The sequence below is a fragment of the Helianthus annuus genome, chromosome 16 (genome assembly GCF_002127325.2).
Source record: "Helianthus annuus cultivar XRQ/B chromosome 16, HanXRQr2.0-SUNRISE, whole genome shotgun sequence".
In the NCBI taxonomy this organism is placed as follows: domain Eukaryota; kingdom Viridiplantae; phylum Streptophyta; class Magnoliopsida; order Asterales; family Asteraceae; genus Helianthus; species Helianthus annuus.
The window spans coordinates 108,910,014-108,928,719 of record NC_035448.2 but is presented as its reverse complement, the minus strand read 5'-3'; the positions used below and the strand labels follow the sequence as shown (position 1 = coordinate 108,928,719).

The 18,706-nt window shown below is 37.0% G+C and overlaps 3 protein-coding genes across 3 annotated transcripts; 1 reads left to right on the top strand and 2 right to left on the bottom strand.

The window, feature by feature from the left end:
- Positions 1-540: 540 nt before the first annotated feature.
- Positions 541-1,220, bottom strand: LOC118488274. The gene is made up of 2 exons (XM_035985556.1): positions 1,116-1,220; positions 541-1,046 (listed from the first exon to the last, which is right to left on the bottom strand). The coding sequence occupies exons 1-2, from the start codon at positions 1,201-1,203 to the stop codon at positions 583-585; spliced, it is 552 nt and encodes a 183-aa protein (XP_035841449.1). The 5' UTR covers positions 1,204-1,220; the 3' UTR covers positions 541-582.
- A 3,762-nt stretch (positions 1,221-4,982) lies between these two features.
- LOC110877310 (psbP domain-containing protein 3, chloroplastic) lies at positions 4,983-9,006 on the top strand. Its single transcript, XM_022125456.2, has 11 exons — positions 4,983-5,122; positions 5,191-5,257; positions 5,421-5,533; positions 5,664-5,729; positions 5,805-5,885; positions 5,969-6,051; positions 6,613-6,688; positions 7,440-7,558; positions 7,658-7,702; positions 8,510-8,602; positions 8,678-9,006. The coding sequence occupies exons 1-10, from the start codon at positions 5,050-5,052 to the stop codon at positions 8,534-8,536; spliced, it is 750 nt and encodes a 249-aa protein (XP_021981148.1). The 5' UTR covers positions 4,983-5,049; the 3' UTR covers positions 8,537-8,602; positions 8,678-9,006.
- LOC110877308 (SWI/SNF complex subunit SWI3B) lies at positions 8,690-15,690 on the bottom strand. The gene is made up of 6 exons (XM_022125455.2): positions 15,303-15,690; positions 13,847-14,310; positions 12,789-13,163; positions 11,312-11,450; positions 10,361-10,488; positions 8,690-9,014 (listed from the first exon to the last, which is right to left on the bottom strand). Exons 1-6 carry the CDS (start codon positions 15,517-15,519, stop codon positions 8,865-8,867), a joined length of 1,473 nt encoding a protein of 490 aa, XP_021981147.1. The 5' UTR covers positions 15,520-15,690; the 3' UTR covers positions 8,690-8,864.
- Between the last annotated feature and the right edge of the window lie 3,016 nt (positions 15,691-18,706).

Genomic DNA, 18,706 nt, shown 5'->3' with positions numbered 1-18,706 from the left:
TTGATAGTTCACGTCTGGACTGATGTAACCAACATAATCATCAGTCTCTAGATACCCGAATGAACTATGTCTCCAAGGCTCTTGAGTGTAATCATGATCTTGGGAGTTCACAAATGAACTATGCCTTGCAGGTTCTTGAGTGTAATCCTGCTCTTGATAGTTCGTAAATGAACTATGCCTTGAAGGCTCTTGAGTGTAATCATGATCTTGGGAGTTCCCAAACGGACTGTGCCTTGGAGGCTTCTGAGAGTAGCTTCGTTGAAGGGGCGGTTTAGCAATTGCAGGGTTCGGTATTGTTTGTTGTTTGGATTTTGTAGTTGGTCGTCCACGAGTATTTTTTTTAACATCAGGTTCTTCAACAAAAGGTATACTTGGATTGGTTAATGCTTTTAACTTTTGTAGTAAACTTTTCTTTCCAGACATGGATCGATTATCGAAGGCTTGTTTAAAACTTTCCAACTCGACGTCACAAGTAATATCCTCACAATATACTGATAACTCGAGTTTCCTCCAAAATTCATCAACCGAATCTAAAGGAATAGATTGACCTGCATTAAAACATAAGTTGTCAGCTTTTAAATATTACCAAGCACATCGACCGAATCTTAGTTTAATACACTGACCTGCTTTCTTATACTTTGAGATTTCACAAGCACATGGTAATCCATAACACTTACGAACTTGACAACGACAATGTGAACGCTTTAAATGACGCTCTGCTATTATTATATCAAGTGCTTCATGAGAAACAGAGCCATGTAATAGCTTCAACATTGGTAGGTTGTGTTTATGCATTAGAACAGTTCTACTTTTTTCGAAGCTATCTTTAACAATTGTATATTGCGAGTTCACTACTTCATCAATGTGACGAACAATCTTATCTAAGGTACAATTTGCTGAATTCAAGAATTTTTTTAGCTTGGCATGTTGGCTTTCAGCTCTGTTAGTTGTCTGATTTCCGAAATGTAAGCATTCGTTAGTCCATACGGACACAAACATTTCTTTATACTTGTTTAACCAAGTACTATTCAAGTAATCCAAAACATCTGCAAAGATAATAATGATGATAACGATGGTAACAATAATACTAACAGAATTATAGTAATAATACATACCTTGATGATGGATTAACATTGACTGAAGTTGCTTGTAATTTTGGAGGAATGATGTCCACGTTTGAGATTCAACGAGTGCATTCCACATTATATTGAAGATTTTCCAATCATGATCCGTGGTGAAAAATGATTTGCAGTTTCTAAATATACTTTGAGAAACGTGCCACCTACAAAGTAATCGGGTAGCATTCGGAAAAACTTTCTCGCATGCATTCATCAGAGCTAACTCCCTGTCCGTAACTATAACACGTGGTTGTTGCATGCTCCTCTCATCTAGAGTTGATTTTAAACAGTTTAATGCCCAAAGATATTTCTCCTCTGTTTCTTTACGCATAACTGCAAAAGCTATGGAGATTGTCTTGTTGGTAGAAGTTACACCAACAATTTCAAGAAAAGGCAATTTATACTTGTTCGTATTGTATGTGACATCCATAAGCAACACATGTGGAAAATCAAGGAAGTACTTGTATGAGATTTTAGGAACAAAGAATAAGTCTTCCAACATGTTTGAAACTCTATTGGTAGAAATTTCAAAAGTATACCCTTTATCATTTAAATGAGACATTAGCACCTCCATCAAAGATTTCCCTTTATGATCCGTTGCTCGAATTTTATCACGTGTGTTATATATGTTTTTAATTGTAGAGACATTATTTTCATCACGCTCCTTCATAACACCTAAAATATCTTTTGGGAACACACCCTTCCCCGTCAACTCTGCCATCAATTGGTGTTCATTCGGTGTCAATCGTTTGAGGATTGGGTGTCCCTCCATATATTCTCCGGGTGGATGATTATGCTCACCAGGTTTTACTTTTAACGTCCAAGAACCATTCTTTTTTGAAAATTTCCCTACCATTTCAAACGGGCAATTTATCTTTCTAGTGCCGGTCTCTCTACTTGAATCTTTATCTGATTTATACACACCACCACGATCACACATAAGTACAACTTTAGACAAGTAGCCATTTTTAGCTTTCGATCTTTTAGTCACAATAGCGTAACCAAGACTACGTCCGGTGTTTCTAACCCATTCCATCAACTCTTCACGAGACTTGAACACCTAAAAGTGAACTAACATTAGTTACAAAATATTAGGTGAACAAGCTTGAGTAGTTACAAAATATATATTATCCAAACAAACTCATTTAAACTAAAACAAGACCCTTAACCTAGCTAGATTATATAACTAAGTTGAAACTTGAAACATGGGAATTAAAAACTATACCTGATCTGTTGAAAATCCAGACATCTCTTTAACTGTAGAGAGCGAAGGCTACTACCGAAGCTCCTCTTTTAAAGGGTCATAAAGCTTAAAGAAAAGTAGGATCTCCTCCTTAGTTTTCACAGGTGGGGGAACTGGCTGTGAATCCTACATCAAAAAAGAAGTAAGTGAAACTAATAGCATAATTTTTTATATAACAATGTAATAAAGAGTTAAAGGTGTACGACTATACATGAATGCATATCAATAATTTAAGGCATCAATAATATGAGGCACCAATAATATGATCATTTTACACGTTTTTTTCGATTTTAATAATAATAATAATAATAATAATAATAATAATAATAATAATAATAATAATAATAATAATAATAATAATAATAACAAAAAGACACTAAAATATAATAAAAAGACAACAAAAAGACAAAAAAGACTAAAAACAAAAAGCAAAAGATTGATGAATGGATTGATGGATGTGATGTTTTTATAGGGGGTGTAATTAGTAAATAGGGGGGTGTGTATAGTATCACTCATCCCTAAAACTGTTAGAATTAAAAAAAAAAGCCATAATAAAAATATTTAAAACTGATCTCATAATACCGAGTCCCATACTCAAATACCCATCCCGAATAATGTCGGGCTCTTCAAAAAATCCAAAGCCTCATAAATAAAAGAGTTAACTGCCATTTTCGTCCCTGTGGTTTGGTCACTTTGGCCATTTCAGCCCATTTTTCAAAAATGCGCCATTTTCGTCCCCCACGTTCTGGAAAGGTGCCATTTCAGTCCAAAAATCATAACCCAGTTAAGTCAGTTTGTAAATAAGGACTGATTGTGTAAATTTGTAACATAAAGGACTGATTGTGTAAATTTGAAAAATGGACTGAAATGGCAGTTAACACCACCACCACTAGCCCTGCCACAACCACCACTCCGCTGCCACCACCACCACCACCGCCACCACAGCCACCACAGCCACCACCGCCACTCCACAGCCACCACAGCCACCCTGCCACCACCACCACTCCGCTGCCACCACCACCACCGCCACCACAGCCACCACCGCCACTGTAGGATCAAATCGAGCTAAAAAATCTGATTTTCTATATGAATTAAAGATGAACACACTCAAAAATGAACTTGAAAACCCACTAGATTGATTTACAAATATGATGACACAATTAGCCCCCAAATCTCTCTAGAATGTGTGTTACCAAAACCCTAATCATCACTTTCTATTTATAGCCTAAACACACTTAGGCTATTTACATTTAAGTCCCTAGGGTTAATAACTTGCCAAAACTAGTAATAAACATGAAAACTAATTAAATGAGCTAATAAATATATTTTGTCTAAACAAAATATATTTAATTATCCAAAGCAATAAAACTGTCATATCTCGAACTTCCACGCGCCATATCATTCTTCGATCTTCTCGTGTCGACTTGCCCGTTGACTTTGACTTGTTGGCGTTGACTTTATTGACTTGATTCGTTGATAACATTAGACTACATGTTTTAGACCCAACAATCTCCCCCTTAGGCTAATGTTATCAAACTCTTACGTCATCTTTAGAACCGTCAACATCATGTGTGATGTGATCTTCAATTTGGCAAGCTTGAGTCTCAATTTTAGACCCAACAGCCACCACCGCCACCACAGCCACCACCGCCACCCTGCTCATTTCTGCAACTCGCCGGAGTTCGGAGTTCATCGGAGAAGACGACCGGAGAAGACGAAGACGTCCCCGTAACCCGCAAGCTTTTCGTTTCGGTATACCGTTCTCGTTCCTTTGTTTTGCTCGTAAGAAACTGATTTGTGTTAAACCTCTTCTGTGTAAGAAACTGATTTGAGCTTACCCAAATTTTAGAAAACTGGGGTTCGATCTGCACGGCTACTGGTGGTGACCTAGAGACTAAATGTCTCCCTAATGGTAGCTCAACAACCAGGGACATGTAGGTCTTGGCTTTTGATTTTGGGTCTACTCAAATAATACAGCGGGTAAAAACGGTTACTATTAAATCTTGCCAACTTAAAACAAGTTCGAATGGGCGAGCATCGCCCCTCACCGCTGTCACCACTATCCACCACAAAAGCCGAAACGAGCAAAACAAAGGAACGAGAACGGTATACCGAAACGAAAAGCTTGCGGGTTACGGGGACGTCTTCGTCTTCTCCGATGAACTCCGAACTCCGGCGAGTTGCAGAAATGAGCAGGTGGCGGTGGTGGCTGTGGTGGCGGTGGTGGCGGTGGTGGCGGTGGTGGTGGTGGCAGCGGAGTGGTGGTGGTGGTGGCAGGGTGGCTGTGGAGTGGCGGTGGTGGCTGTGGTGGTGGTGGTGGTGGCAGCGGAGTGGTGGTGGTGGCAAGGCTAGTGGTGGTGGTGTTAACTGCCATTTCAGTCCATTTTTTAAATTTACACAATCAGTCCTTTATGTTACAAATTTACACAATTAGTCCTTATTTACAAACTGACTTAACTGGGTTATGATTTTTGGACTGAAATGGCACCTTTCCAGAACGTGGGGGACGAAAATGGTGCATTTTTGAAAAATGGACTGAAATGGCCAAAGTGACCAAACCATAGGGACGAAAATGGCAGTTAACTCTAAATAAAAATAAAAAATCTAAATCCACTTGTCATGAGACAATATCTAATTTAGTGGTCAGTGGTCATCCAGTTTCAGACTTTGAGCTCACTCTCATCAGCAATGGCGCCTCTTTCATCTCTCCATTCTCGTCTTCACAATATTCCATCTTCACCTCTTGTTCCTCACCTTACAGGTATATTTACTTAATATTATGCCCAATTTCATGTTAATTTCCCCATATTTTTGCCTTGATTTCTTCAGGACCCAAGAAACCCCATCATCAAAATCTCATCTTTTGCAAGACCCATCAACAACATCAAGATTTATGGTAATTTCACTTTTTAATTCCTTTTTATCGAGTATTTTATTCAAATATTACATAAAAATTGAGAAGCAAAATGTCCCAATTTTTTTGAGTCCCAAGTGTTCGATCAAAAGCCACAATGAAGTTTGCATTTTTTTTTTTTTTTACATTTTTTAAATTATTTCAGCTTAAAAGTTGAAGATGGATCTCTAAAAGTTCAAAGAAGAGGTCTTTTGATGCACACTGTATTTGGTTCATTGTTTGCACCTGCAATGGTTCCACTTGCATTTGCAGAAGAAGGTAAAGACACATTGAAATTGAATATGCAGTATGTTTGTTAGTTATTTATGAAGATTTATAGGTATTTAAATGTGCAATCTGTGTTATTTTACCATTAATATTTTTTGGAAAATGTTTGTGGTTGTATTAGCTGTTCCAGAGGGTTACCGAATCTACACTGATGATGTGAACAAGTTCAAGATCATGATTCCTCAAGGTGAATATTAATGGCATTGAAAGTTTTTATATTATATTCTTTCATAATTAATTCAATTCGGAAACACCGTTTTAGATTGGCAAATCGGAGGAGGAGACGGCAATGGATTCAAGTCCGTTACCGCATTCTTCCCTTCAGAAGCTTCTAATTCAAATGGTAAACATTACTTCTTTTGCTACGCATCAATAATTGTATAAATTATTTAAATATTTATGAAGTTTTCGAATGCTATCTCTCAGTCAGTTTAGTGATCACGGGGCTTGGTGCGGATTTTACTAAGTTAGAATCTTTTGGTAAGGTCGATGAGTTTGCGGAGAACCTGGTATGCTAATATATTTTGGATTTTGATGATCTTTTATAGTTGTATGTAATGTACTAGAATTTTGAAATGTGTACAGTATTAATAGACATGTGTCAACTAGTCAAAATGGGTATGGGTCAAAACTCATCAGATGTCATTTTCATCCCTGAGGGCCAAACCCCGAGGGATGAAAGTCGCAACAAATTGCCTAACCTCAGGGGCGAAAATGGCAAGAGTTTGAAACCACAAGTACCCAGATGCAGAAAAACAAACCTTTGGGCGAAAGTCGCAAAAATGGCCAAACCTCTCGGACGAAAATGGCATTTTACTCAAGAATTTATATATAACTAATCAGTTAAAGTATGATTACAGAAAATATACTCTTCCAATAATAATATACAATTCTAAATATATTGATTTAGGAGTTGTAAAATACGCTTTTGTCAACTTTCAACCTGTTTGGCCCATTTGACTTGTTCCCTTAGCTAAATGCCTAAATTATTAGGTATGACCCGACCATTTGAGTAAACATAACGATCCATTTATGATTAAAGGGACTGAAAGTGCCACTTTAATTACAAGGTTAGCGGATTGGACAGAAGCTGGCAAAGACCTCCTGGTGTTTTAGCTAAACTCGTCGACAGTAAAGCCAAAAAAGGTATTTAAATATTAATTTTAATTTTTAAGACAAGATTAGTGCCAACTAAGTTGATCTTCATGGAATACAGACAATGTCTTTCTAAGCAGTTAATGCAGTAAAAAAATTGGATATCGATCAAGGACCGATATTTGAGATATAGGTTATCCTGGTGGGACATCGATAATTTTAATACATGTAGAATTTATATATATAGCAATTTAACACTAACAATTCAGTATACTCTCCTACCATTAAAAATTTACAGTTTGCAACTTGCAAAACACTAATATTTGTAGCAAGTAGGAACTGATTAATACTTAAAACACTAATAGCAGCAATAAGAAGAAAGACGAATGGTAGAACTAAGAAGAAAGGTACTGATATCGGGAAAATCGGTGATATATCGGTCAATATCGCCGATAATTATCGGTACTGATATTTGACACCGATATTTTACAGGAGGACCAATAACCGATATATTGGTGATATATCACCGATTTAACTGCATAGTGTTTATGGCATGTTTTCATCTCACCATAGCACTTTCCACTTCTCTTCCATAAATATTAAACGAATGGGAGGGCAAAACGGTCTTTTCATGTGAAGTCAGCGTTCAAAAGGCTAGTGCCACATATATTACAAGACCTTAGTATGGAGATGTCAAACCTCTGAACCAAGTACCAATGTTTAGGGGGGTGTTTGGATGTGCATGTAAAATTACGTATCTAACCCTAACATCAACTGATTATCTGATTCTGTTTGTTACCAGGTATGTACTACATAGAGTACACACTCAAGAATCCCGGGGAAAGTGAAAGACATCTATATTCTGTTTTGGGAATAGCTAACAACGGTTGGTATAACAGATTATATACTCTCACAGGACAGGTGACTAATGTATTTATTTATAATTATTATTTTGTAAATTAAAGTGCTTTTTTGTTTCTTTATGGTAATTTTAAAGCTGTGATTTCATATTTCTCGCAGTACATAGATGAAGAATCAGAGAAATACCGTTCAGAGATCGAAAAGGTATGCTGAATGGATTTATATATTTTTTGCAGCCTGCAGGTAAATATTCCAAATAAAAAGTCAACTCTTTGAATTTTGACTTTAAGGTTTGTTGACCATGTTTAAAATGTTCTACTGGTTTTCAACTTCAAGAATGGTGTCAAATCTTTAGGGTCAACATGTCTCGTGAGCCTAGTCAAGCTCAGTATATGTAGCTGGCCAGACTTGTTTATTAAACATGCATATTTATAGACTTGAAGCTTGGGCTTAGACTAGCTTATTAAACGAGTTAATTATAGGTTTGAGCTCAGGTCAAACTTCTTATAATCTTTAGATCGATTTGAGCTTTTAGCTAGCTGGTTTTGAGAAGCTCACGATCAGCTTGGCTCATTTAACCCCCTAATTATATGGATCCTGTTTTTGAGGTACATAACCCCAAATGGGATTCATAGAAACATTTTTTTATGACATACAACAAATGGAAAATATTAGTTTGAAGTTTGTGAAAATTTATAATAATTTTGAGCTTTAATTTCTTTATCTTTCTGCAACAAGTGTATATTTGTCGTGTTTCAAAGGTGGCGATTTTGACTCGTTAACTTATGGATGGGTAGTTTAGGGATGTATTCAACTAAAAAGATTAGGTAAAAGAAACAAGTAAAATGAGCTTTCAAATCTATATTAATGCATACTATTTTGAAAAATAAATAAAAAGAGTATGCAGTTCAGGCGTTCAGCGTACAAAAAATGACCTCTTTCAACCCGGTTTTACCTGTTATCAAATGTTTTAACTGAATAAACTTTTTGTGTTTTTCTTGTTCATATCAGGCTGTTGCATCATTCAGATTAGTCTGATATTTATACATATTTGCAAGCATCATTTCAAGCAAAAATAGCAACCACTGTAGATCCACACTCCAGGTATTTTCTTTTAATCCTGCTATATTATTAATACTATCACGTCACCCACGAATTTAACTAGCTATTGTATTGCAGGGACCCGTCGTGTGCAAGATGAGAAGAATAAATATGATATTCTGAATTTTTGAACAAGTAATCTACACTAATTAAAGTTTCTTCAATCTCAAGAAGTTTGTAGAAATGAAGGGGACTACAAGATCTAGAACACTATTGTACAAGTGAAGTCAGATAACTCAATTTTGACTTTTTGTTCCAAATTGCCTCATATTTGTTCCATTGTTTTTTTGTTAAACAAAAGAGTTAGCTGATCAGCAAACAACTGATTCTGCATTTGTTTTAGTTGCTGCCATTCTCTCTCCATTTGTAGTTCAAGCTCCTCAAAATGAACAAGTTTATCATGGATATCCTTCGCCTGTAACACCCAAAAAAACAAAATTATTGTGACATCATTAGGAGTGTGTTATGATAGTGATTAAGACATGGGTGTTAACGATCCAGTTTAGCCAGCTTTGACGAGGCTGAACCGCTAACGACAACGTCGAGGAATGATGAACCAAACTGGTCGGTTAGCCACTAGTCGGTTTTGGCGGTCTAACTATTCGGCTTTGGCAGTTTGAACCGATATTTTTCACAATAACTAGTCTGTATTAAAATATTAATATGATAAAGATGATTCATGACTATAGTACATATAAATAACTACATACTGGCTAGTTTCAAATTGGACCGACTCTTTAAATAGGTAGGCCACCAAAAGCGAACCATTTGGATCTCAAACCAGCCGTGAATTGCTTTGATTGGTCGATTGGTTTCTAACGGTTTATGAACACCTCTATGTGATACTAAATATACTTGATTTATACAAAATTAATATATCTATTAATAAGTTTTACGTAAGCTATATGTAGAAATTCAATTTTGTTGTAGAAGATATGATAATGCTATCCGAAACTCTATGCAGTTAATAGCAGCGCTATAGCGGTGCTATAGCGCGCTATAGCGGTGTAGCGGAGGTCTGGCATCATAGCGGTCCAAATAGCGGTTGGGCATAGCGGTTCCGCTAATAGCGGCGCTATAGCCCGCTATTTGACCGCTATATGTAGTCCTTTATAGCGGCTGAAGCAGTGATATTAGCGGTCAGCCTTGGTTGAGGTCTTGGAAGCAGTTCATCGTCATCAGAGTTCAATTGCTGTTCATCAAAGCTGATAAAAATCGAATCAAAGCTGTTCGATTCGATTGCTGGTCTGATACTCGAGTTCATCAGAGCTGTTCGATTAGTGTAATAGTGTTCTCTTCGGTCTGATACTCGAGCTCATGAATCTGTTCTTGAATGTATTAGTGGTCTGATACTCATGAATCTGTTACAGACTTATGATGAAAGTGGGGAGTGGGAAAGAAAACGGCGTGTATGATGAAAGTGGGATAATTAGGGTTATTTAAGTTTGGGTATTTTAACATATAACCCCCCTCCATCTTCATTAGTTTATATTTAGTCCTCATACTTGTGAATTTATATATAAACAATATAAAATTAATGGTATATGTATATAATATATATAAAAATACATAAATTATGCATGGTATAAAAATCGCTATATCACCGCTATACCACCGCTATAACCTATATATCGTATAGCGGACCTTGACCGCTATCCGCTATTTTACCGCTTTAACTGCTTAGCCGAAACTGATTATTTAACCCCTAAGTAATTAGCAAAATCTATTTATACAAATTAATAAAAAATAAAAAAAAAGTACCTGCACTTCAACAATGTCTGATATGGTTCTCTCCAACTCATGTTCCTCCTTCTCAAGCTGCGATTTTGCTTCAAGATAAACTCCTTCAAATGAATTTGCATTGTTCTTACCATTGGTCGTTACTGAATCTGTGCGTAAACAAAATAACATGATTAAATTAACTATATTGATTAAAAAACCAAGACGTCATGCCTAATACAGAATTCGATTATCCAAAGCTATTGAAAATTGCAATGAGCATGTGGTCATGTGATGATCATGGGATACAACAATTATAACCTATGATTCTATACAACCTGCAAGAAGTAAAAAATAATTTAATTACTTTCACCCCCCCAAAAAATGGCGAAAAACCGAACAGGGTATATATAGAGATTTCTTGATATGATATACAGTCACAAGTTTCTGAGAGCACTCACAATGGTTTCCCTATGTATTTGTGAGTGGGTTACTTGTATTATAAGGAATGGTTGTGAGTGGATGAGAGAGACAATGTTACTGGTTCATCTATATACATATTTACGAGAACACTGTTCACCCCTTAATTTTTTTATAATATTTTCTGAAAGTGGTTGTGAGTGGAGGAGAGAGAAAAGGTAATGATAAAGGTATAAAAAATATTATTTAACTGAAAGGGAGAGAAAAAATAGTGATTTTTAGTGTAATTATAGGAATGGGGATAAGGAATTCAATGTCGTATTTATGGAATATCAAAGTTGAAATTTCATGGACGCGGTCACTTTTATGGTTAAACTGCTGACTTTTTAAAGTCAAGGTCAACAATGTGTAATCAGTAGTTTAAGAAGCAAAAATTTCAGTATTTCTATTGCTAATTTGGATCCTGAAAATGATTTGTTGACTGCAAACGGCAAAATTTACATACAAGTTTAATGGACCCACGCTTGCATATATAAAATAAAAACAGACATTGAATTAGGAAATAAAAAGTACCATTATTTCTCGCATCACCAGCAGAGGATTCAAGAAATTCTTTACTCGTTCCGTTGTTGACTTCAGTCAAAGCCTTTACAGCTGCAGAAGCAGCTCTTTCTGCAACCTCTACACCCACCAATGTTGAGAGGAAAGCAGCCTAAAAAATTAAAAGTCCAAAAGGTCAAACTAAATTAAATGCAAACTGTAAACATGTGATGTTTGATCAAACAGTAAACAAGAAATTAAATGGGTGAATTACATTTTTCGTCCTTTATGTTTGCATCGGATTGCAATGGATGCCCTTTAACTTCAATAATTACAGTCACAATCCTTTATTTGTAAAACCCATTACACGCTAAGTCGTTTAGCACTAACCACGTTAAAATTTTAAGTTAAGTATGGTCATGTGCCTTGCACATGAGGGTATGTTGGTAACTTTACTCATTTATTATAATATATAGAAACATAACATCTACGTACTGAACCTTCAATCAACCCCGATCCTGCAATTGGAACGGCAGCACCGGATATTTCTTCTACCTAAGCATGTCGGCTGGCGTGAAGTGAGAAAGACACGCAGAGAATCATCGGAGTCGGCGGGATGGATTCCGATGAAGATGAGAGACAACCGCTACCACTTAGCCAAAGATCGGAATGGTCCGACGTAACTCCGATACCCCAAAACGACGGCCCTAATCCCGTCGTTAGTCAAGATCATGGGCTATTTCCGACCCGCATATCTAACAGTGGTGCGCGACGAGAAGACGAGCCGTCCATGGCCTCCAGTCGGCCCCCTCCATTGTTCTTATAACAATCGTTTAGTGTTGCTATTGGTTTATCATATTTTAATTTAATGCTGATGCTCATTCTCTTGATTATGTTGATATGATTCTCAAGTTGACCAATGTCTTTACTGTCGAGTTTTGTATGAACTTGGTTGCTATCAGTGATCCTAAGCATCTTGACGACGTCTTTAGGTGGTGGCCGGCGACAGGAGTGGTGGTGGTGAGGAGATTAGGTTACAGGGGTTTTTAAAGAGAGAGTTGAGGGTGTGTGAATGTGTTGAGCGTTCGGTCTATAAATATACATATATTTTCTTATGTTTTCCTTTTTCTAAATATATTTTTAAGTAAATAGGTAAAATTACAAAACTACCCTCATGGGAATAGACTTAAAATTTTAACCTGGTTAGTGCTAAAGGACGTAGGGTGTAATGGGTTTTACAAATAAAGGATTGTGACTGTAATTATTGAAGTTAAAGAGCATCCATTGCAATCCAATACAAACATAAAGGACGAAAAGTGTAATTTACCCAAATTAAATATTCAGATTTATAACAAAGAGGCTAAAACAAAAAAAGGGTATGAAAAGTGGAAGAAAAAAAAAAGGTAAGAATATGCCATTTGTAAAATCGTGAATTAAGGTAATTAATATTTGGAAATATTAAATTTAATAAAATAACAAAAAAAATTCAAGAGTCGAACGAAATATTTACCTGAGCCAAGATCGGGTTGCTTGCATCATCAAACGGTGTGGGTCGCATCTTTTTGCTCGGATTCGATTCGGTATCAAGCTGATCTGTACCTTTACAAAAAATTTCCTCAGGATCAACTGAATCAGGAGGCCCAATATATTGCTCTCCAAAAGGAAGCTTGATAAAACGGTCTACGCATTCTTTTTCACTTCTACCAACAACATGCTCTGATACCTTTTTCCAGTCATCACCATAATGCATAATTGCTTCTAGAAGGTGCAACGTCTCTTTTTCGGTCCAGTCAGCTTTTACATCTTCACTGATTTCCACTCGTTTAAAATCTGCTGAGTTAACTCCAGCTCGAACATAACACCTTGCACAAAATGTCGTATCTTTCTGTAGAAAAAAATTGTCCATAATCAGATAATCAATTCTGAAGTGCAAATGCAAGCACCTATGGCTGCAAACGAACCGAACGAACCCGAACAAGACCTTGTTCGTGTTCGTTTGTTAAGAAATATATGTGTTCACGAACTGTTCATGAACACTTACTGAACGAGATTTTATGTTTGTGTTCGTTTGTAGGAATGAACGTGTTTGTGTTTGTTTGTTAATTTTAGGCAACAAACGAAAACGAACGTTGATGAACACAAATGAACGCAAACTAATTTTCATGAACACAAATGGAAACAAACGAACACAGAGAAGCGTTCATAAACATAATATATAATACAATGACACTTGCTAAATATTTTATTTGCCAGAATTTTGAAGTATTTAAATAAAATATAAAAACTAAAAACAATAATGAGCTAAACATAAACAAACACGTTACCGAACGTTCATGAACCTAAATGAACGAACGCGGCCTTTGTTCATGTTCGTTCATTTAACTAAACAAACGAAATTTATTGTTCGTGTTCGTTTGTTTAATAAACGGACGAACACAAACGAACTTCCCGCCGAACGGTTTACGAACTATTCGCTGAACGTTTGGTTCGTTTGCAGTCCTACAAACACCCCTTTAACTCATCTTCATTCTAACATAACAATAACCCTACAACATGTGATTAACATACCTTAATGTTAGAAAAACACGCGATGGTGCAAGGCAAATTGCAGCTACTGCAAAATTTCTTCTTTGCAGCACTAGCATCGCCGACCAAATTAGCGCCAGCTGGATCACTGTTCGGCTGTGCGGCTGCAGTAACATTTTTACTTTCTTTATCTTCCCATTTTAACTGAGCCTTTGTCATTGGTGGGCCGAAGTAATTAATCAAACCCCATGATTCCAAGAAATCGAAAACCTTCCGGACGGACCCCACGTCTCCAATTATGCATTTACGGACCTCAGTGAACGTTATTTTTGGCGTGGGGTTTTCTTTAGATGGTGGGTTCTCTTTGATACTGTCTCTGAATTTTTTAACTATTGTGTTTCTGTAGTATTTGTAAACTTTTGGGGTTTTAGATGGTGACTTTCCGTCAAAAAATTCTGGCAGATGTCGCACCTCACATTCGTGAATGTTGTTCCAAGAAAACCACCCTACAGAGAAGATACCTCCGATAAATATAACAAAAATATTATGCAGCTTCTTAGTTTCCAATCACCTAACCACTAAAGGTTGCAATTTTTACCCGTTTACTTATAAATGGGCCGAATTGGGTTGTGTTTTATCTTAATGGGTTGAACGACTACAAACGAGTCAAAAGTCATTAAATCGAGGAAAGGTAAAACGGGTTGAACACGTCAACTGTCATCGACATTCTTTTTTAAGCATATAACTTCTAAATCGTTTTATTAAATGATTCAGTTTATTATTCGTAAAAATATATGTTTTAGTAATGTAATTAATGCACGATTAAATTATCAAAAACAGGGTTTGCGGGTCGACGCGAACGTCTAAGAAATTACCCATTGTAACTCAAAAACGATTCTAACCATCATCCAACCCACCCATCTTGCCACCTTCACCAAAAACCCATAAATTACCAGTTAACAACGAGTAACGCTTGTAGATTAATCAGCTTACATGTTAGCAAGAAAACCACAAAACAAACTAAACCCACCGCAGAAAACATCTCAAAAGGCATTATTAAGAAAAACAACCTACAAAAAATTCCCTTTACTAAGAACAACATTAACATGTTAAGAACACAAGCGGAAAGTCGAAACCTTTTCTTCAAATTCATCTTGTAATTTTAAAATCAAAATTAACATCTTAAAAACACAAGTCGAAAGTCGAAATCTTTTCTTCATATTTACCTTGTAAATTCTAAACATTTTGATTTCATGTTGTATTTCACTTTCACTTTCAACTTTAAGAAAAAACGAACCCTAATTCCAAACAAATTAAAAAGAAAACCCAACCCTAGAAGCATCATAACATCTGTAATCAATACTTTCTACCAACCAAAAAGCACCACAAAAACAATTCCCATAAATTAAAAAAAAAAAGAACTAGGGTTTTACAATCCAGAAACAATACAATAGAATACACAAAACCAAAACAACAGTCAATAATATGATAAACTTACTAGAATAGCTAGGAACATGAATAACATCAGATTCAGGCACCGAATTAACTTCCTTTGGCCGTGAACTAACGGTGGCAGGAGTCGGAAACTTGGAATGGGTGACCGGAATGGGGTTTGGGGACGAATTGAAAGTTTGGGGGTTTTGATTTTCCGGTGCGGGGATAGGTTCAGGTTGGGATTTGAGGGGGGTGTCGCTGCCGCCGGAGTTTGTAGCCATTGATTTGAGACCGCCGGTAAAACGGAGACGGAGAAGAAGGTGAGAACAGGGAGGGGAGTTAACGGCTTTAAACGGGTGGGTTCATAATTGGGGTTAGATTTTGTTCACGCCGTTAGGGACTTGGTATATAGGGAATTAGATGTATATAATTGGGGTTAGATTTTGTTTGCTCCGTTAGTTTAGAGTATGGTATGGGTGAATTTGAAAGTTATATTGGTAGTGTTTTAATTAAGACTAAAGTGCAATTTGTTATCTTGTGGTTTGGTTCGGATTATAACCTTATCTTTTAGATTTTGCCAAATAAACCTTTGAGGTGGACATTTCATCTCTATCTGCATCCAAGCGTTAGTTAACAGTTGGGTTGACAGTTAAAAAAGGTTGAAATTATCTTTATACCCCCATCTGCTCAATTAAATCACCTGCTTCTTTTCTCTTTCATCATTTAGAGCCATAATTCGTTCTTGATATCTGGAAATCGATCCTCTACTCCAAATCAATCAACAAGAACAATGTCACAGTACTCAAGCTCATTGTCGACGAAACAGAGCTCACCGATTAATGATGGTTCGAAAGGGAGTTCGTTGAAAGGTGTTTGCTCCTGTAAGGAGGTGTTACACCCATGAAATTGTCCCATACTAAAGCTAACTTTGGACGACCATTCATATGTTGTGTAAGTGTTTCTTCCGTTTTACTTTAATTCCATGGTCGTAAGTGAAGTGATTTGTGTGTGTATGTGTGTGATCAGTATGATTTGTTTGTGTGTGGACAAAGTGTGTGAATTGTGTGTGTCATGAGACCTCGATTTGATCATATTATGTGTGTTGAACAATTGACGGAATGTGGTTTCATAAGATGGGCTGATGATCCCATATGCGGCAGATGTGAAAGTGTAGTTTCTACTTTGTTATGGAATATCAAAAAGAAAGACGAAATGCTCAAATCTCAAGCTAAGCAAGTCACATTTTGGAAGATTGGTTTTGTAGTTAGCTGATTATTGTTTAGCATGTATGTTATTATCGTTTGATTTGGTTGTTGTTTGTACTGTAATGAACCTTTTAAAGGCGTGTAATGGATTTGATGTTTTATGTTATTCCATGTATGTTCATGTTGATATTGTGTTCATTCTGTTGATAACGCCAGTGACAATTATGATTAATATGTTGGTTATTTTGATAGCGTTCTTGTAAGCGTGTGGTTTGTAAGTGCAAATGAACCGTTAGGAAATGTGGAAGATAAAGAAGTGGTTGAAGACAATTTTGTGAAGGAGCTGAATATACCTGAATAAGAGTTGCTAGAACTGTTTTACAAGGATGAAATCAGCATGTTTGAAGAAGATGTGCAAGGGGAGTGTCACACCCCAACCGATGGCGGAATCATCGGGGCATGGCACTGAGCGAAACAGATTGTCCAAAAGTTTCCATAACAATTATTATCACTATTCAATTTATATAATACGTCCCATACCGTACCTCAAATAGCAAACAAATTATTACAGATAACATCAAGTCAAATATTCTGTTCCAACAACTCAGATTTTAAATATAAAAATTGTTCAAATGCTTCTAGAGACTCGATCTGCAAGATCTACAGACAACTATGCTCTAGACGCTTATTCTAAGCTCGCCTTCCTAGTAGATAAGCATCCTAATTGCCTGCCACATACGTTAAAATAAAGTCAATACATGAAATGTAAAGGTGAGCATACAAGTTTGATAGTAGCATAATAGAGTTCGAAATAGTTTACGCATAACCAGCACGTACACAGAGGAAAACGAAGCATGTTAATTATCGACATGGATCTATCGATACCAATGACTGCGGGTTGACTGCCCGAGGCAATTCGCAATACATGATTACCACCGTAATCCATGCAAGTAATTGTCCTTAACAACCCCTGTGCGAACGGGTGCTGAGTCCAAACTATAGTACTATCGTCGTTAAGGCAGGTAGACAGCATTCCACGTGTAAACATAACAACAAGCATTCATTTAGTCACGTAATACATGCGGTAACGGTTAGCGTTTGAAATGATTGAGTAGTGTGTTCGATGTGATTTCGTATAAGTAACGTATGTAACACCCAAAAGTGCTAAAAGCAAAAAGGGATCGAGTATACTCACAGTGATTGATGGATTGAAGGGAGCACTTGAGAGTAGGGTTAGCCTGAATAGTTCGATAGCATAACGATAAGCAACGCGTAAAACGAATACGAGTGTTGATGGGTCGAACAGCCTGGTCGATCGAACGACAGGTTCGAGCGGACGGGTTGTTCGTTCGGTTTGATAGTCCGTTCGGACAGCCTGTTCGGTCGGCCGGTGGGCTCGATTGTCACACCCCCAAAATCCACCTGCGGATAACACCCGCTTCGAGGGCGTGACTGACCAGGATCCAGCCACCAATTATACCGAATAATTAAATTGTTAACAAAAGTAATACTTACTAACCATAAGATTAGCAAATATCAAGTTCAGAGTTTAAGGTTTCAAGTTCAAACAGTTAATAAGTAGCGGAAGCATAAGTAAAGCAGTTTAAACAAAGTTCATATTTCAAAATAAGGTAACACCCAACACAAGGGTGGACAGACACTACTCATTCCCAAGCAGCAAGCTCCTTCGTCACTGGTTACCTGCAAAGCATGCAGTAAGGGGTCAACAATAATGCTGAGTGAGTTCACTAGTTGTCCAGTTTTTAATTACCAAAAACTTGTTTCACCAGTTAATTTATCCGTTTATACATGCCATGGGGAGCTACCCCAAAAGTTAGCGACTAAACTGTTTTTTTTTTTCCAATACCAAACACTAGGTAACCGTTGCGTTTCCGCAGGATGCCCCGATGTCAATGTTCTATCATCATTGACGGATGCCTGAGTTCATTAGTTCACGACCGATCCCAAACCAGGGCACGGTGTGAGGCTGGTAAAACCTAAATAGCGCTATCAACTAATAACCCGTTCGCCTGGCCCCGGCGACTAATCGGTATTATGTAGTAGGGACTTGAGTGATAGAGTTTCGTTTAGTGCCGTTAGTTGCAATCCGTATAAACAGTAATTAACCAAAGGTTTCCCCATGACAAGGGAAGGAAAAGTAAGTTTGTTCCCAGTAACTAGGGAAGGAATGTAAATGGTATCCCCTTTTACAAGGGGATAGGGTTGTCTTAGTCTCGTGTCCCAAACCACCGGGACGCATGCT

Bases quoted from the DNA above. Each gene is read 5' to 3' on its own strand.
- LOC118488274 (XM_035985556.1), bottom strand. From the start codon at position 1,203: ATGTGGAATGCACTCGTTGAATCTCAAACGTGGACATCATTCCTCCAA. The intron at 1,047-1,115 runs GTATGTATTATT...TTATCTTTGCAG, and splicing joins AATGTTAATCCATCATCAAG to ATGTTTTGGATTACTTGAAT.
- LOC110877310 (XM_022125456.2), top strand. From the start codon at position 5,050: ATGGCGCCTCTTTCATCTCTCCATTCTCGTCTTCACAATATTCCATCT. The intron at 6,052-6,612 runs GTATGCTAATAT...TTTAATTACAAG, and splicing joins ATGAGTTTGCGGAGAACCTG to GTTAGCGGATTGGACAGAAG. The intron at 6,689-7,439 runs GTATTTAAATAT...GTTTGTTACCAG, and splicing joins CGACAGTAAAGCCAAAAAAG to GTATGTACTACATAGAGTAC.
- LOC110877308 (XM_022125455.2), bottom strand. From the start codon at position 15,519: ATGGCTACAAACTCCGGCGGCAGCGACACCCCCCTCAAATCCCAACCT. The intron at 13,164-13,846 runs GTATGTTAATCA...TTTTTTCTACAG, and splicing joins CGTGTTTTTCTAACATTAAG to AAAGATACGACATTTTGTGC. The intron at 9,015-10,360 runs GTACTTTTTTTT...TGGGTGTTACAG, and splicing joins CAGACATTGTTGAAGTGCAG to GCGAAGGATATCCATGATAA.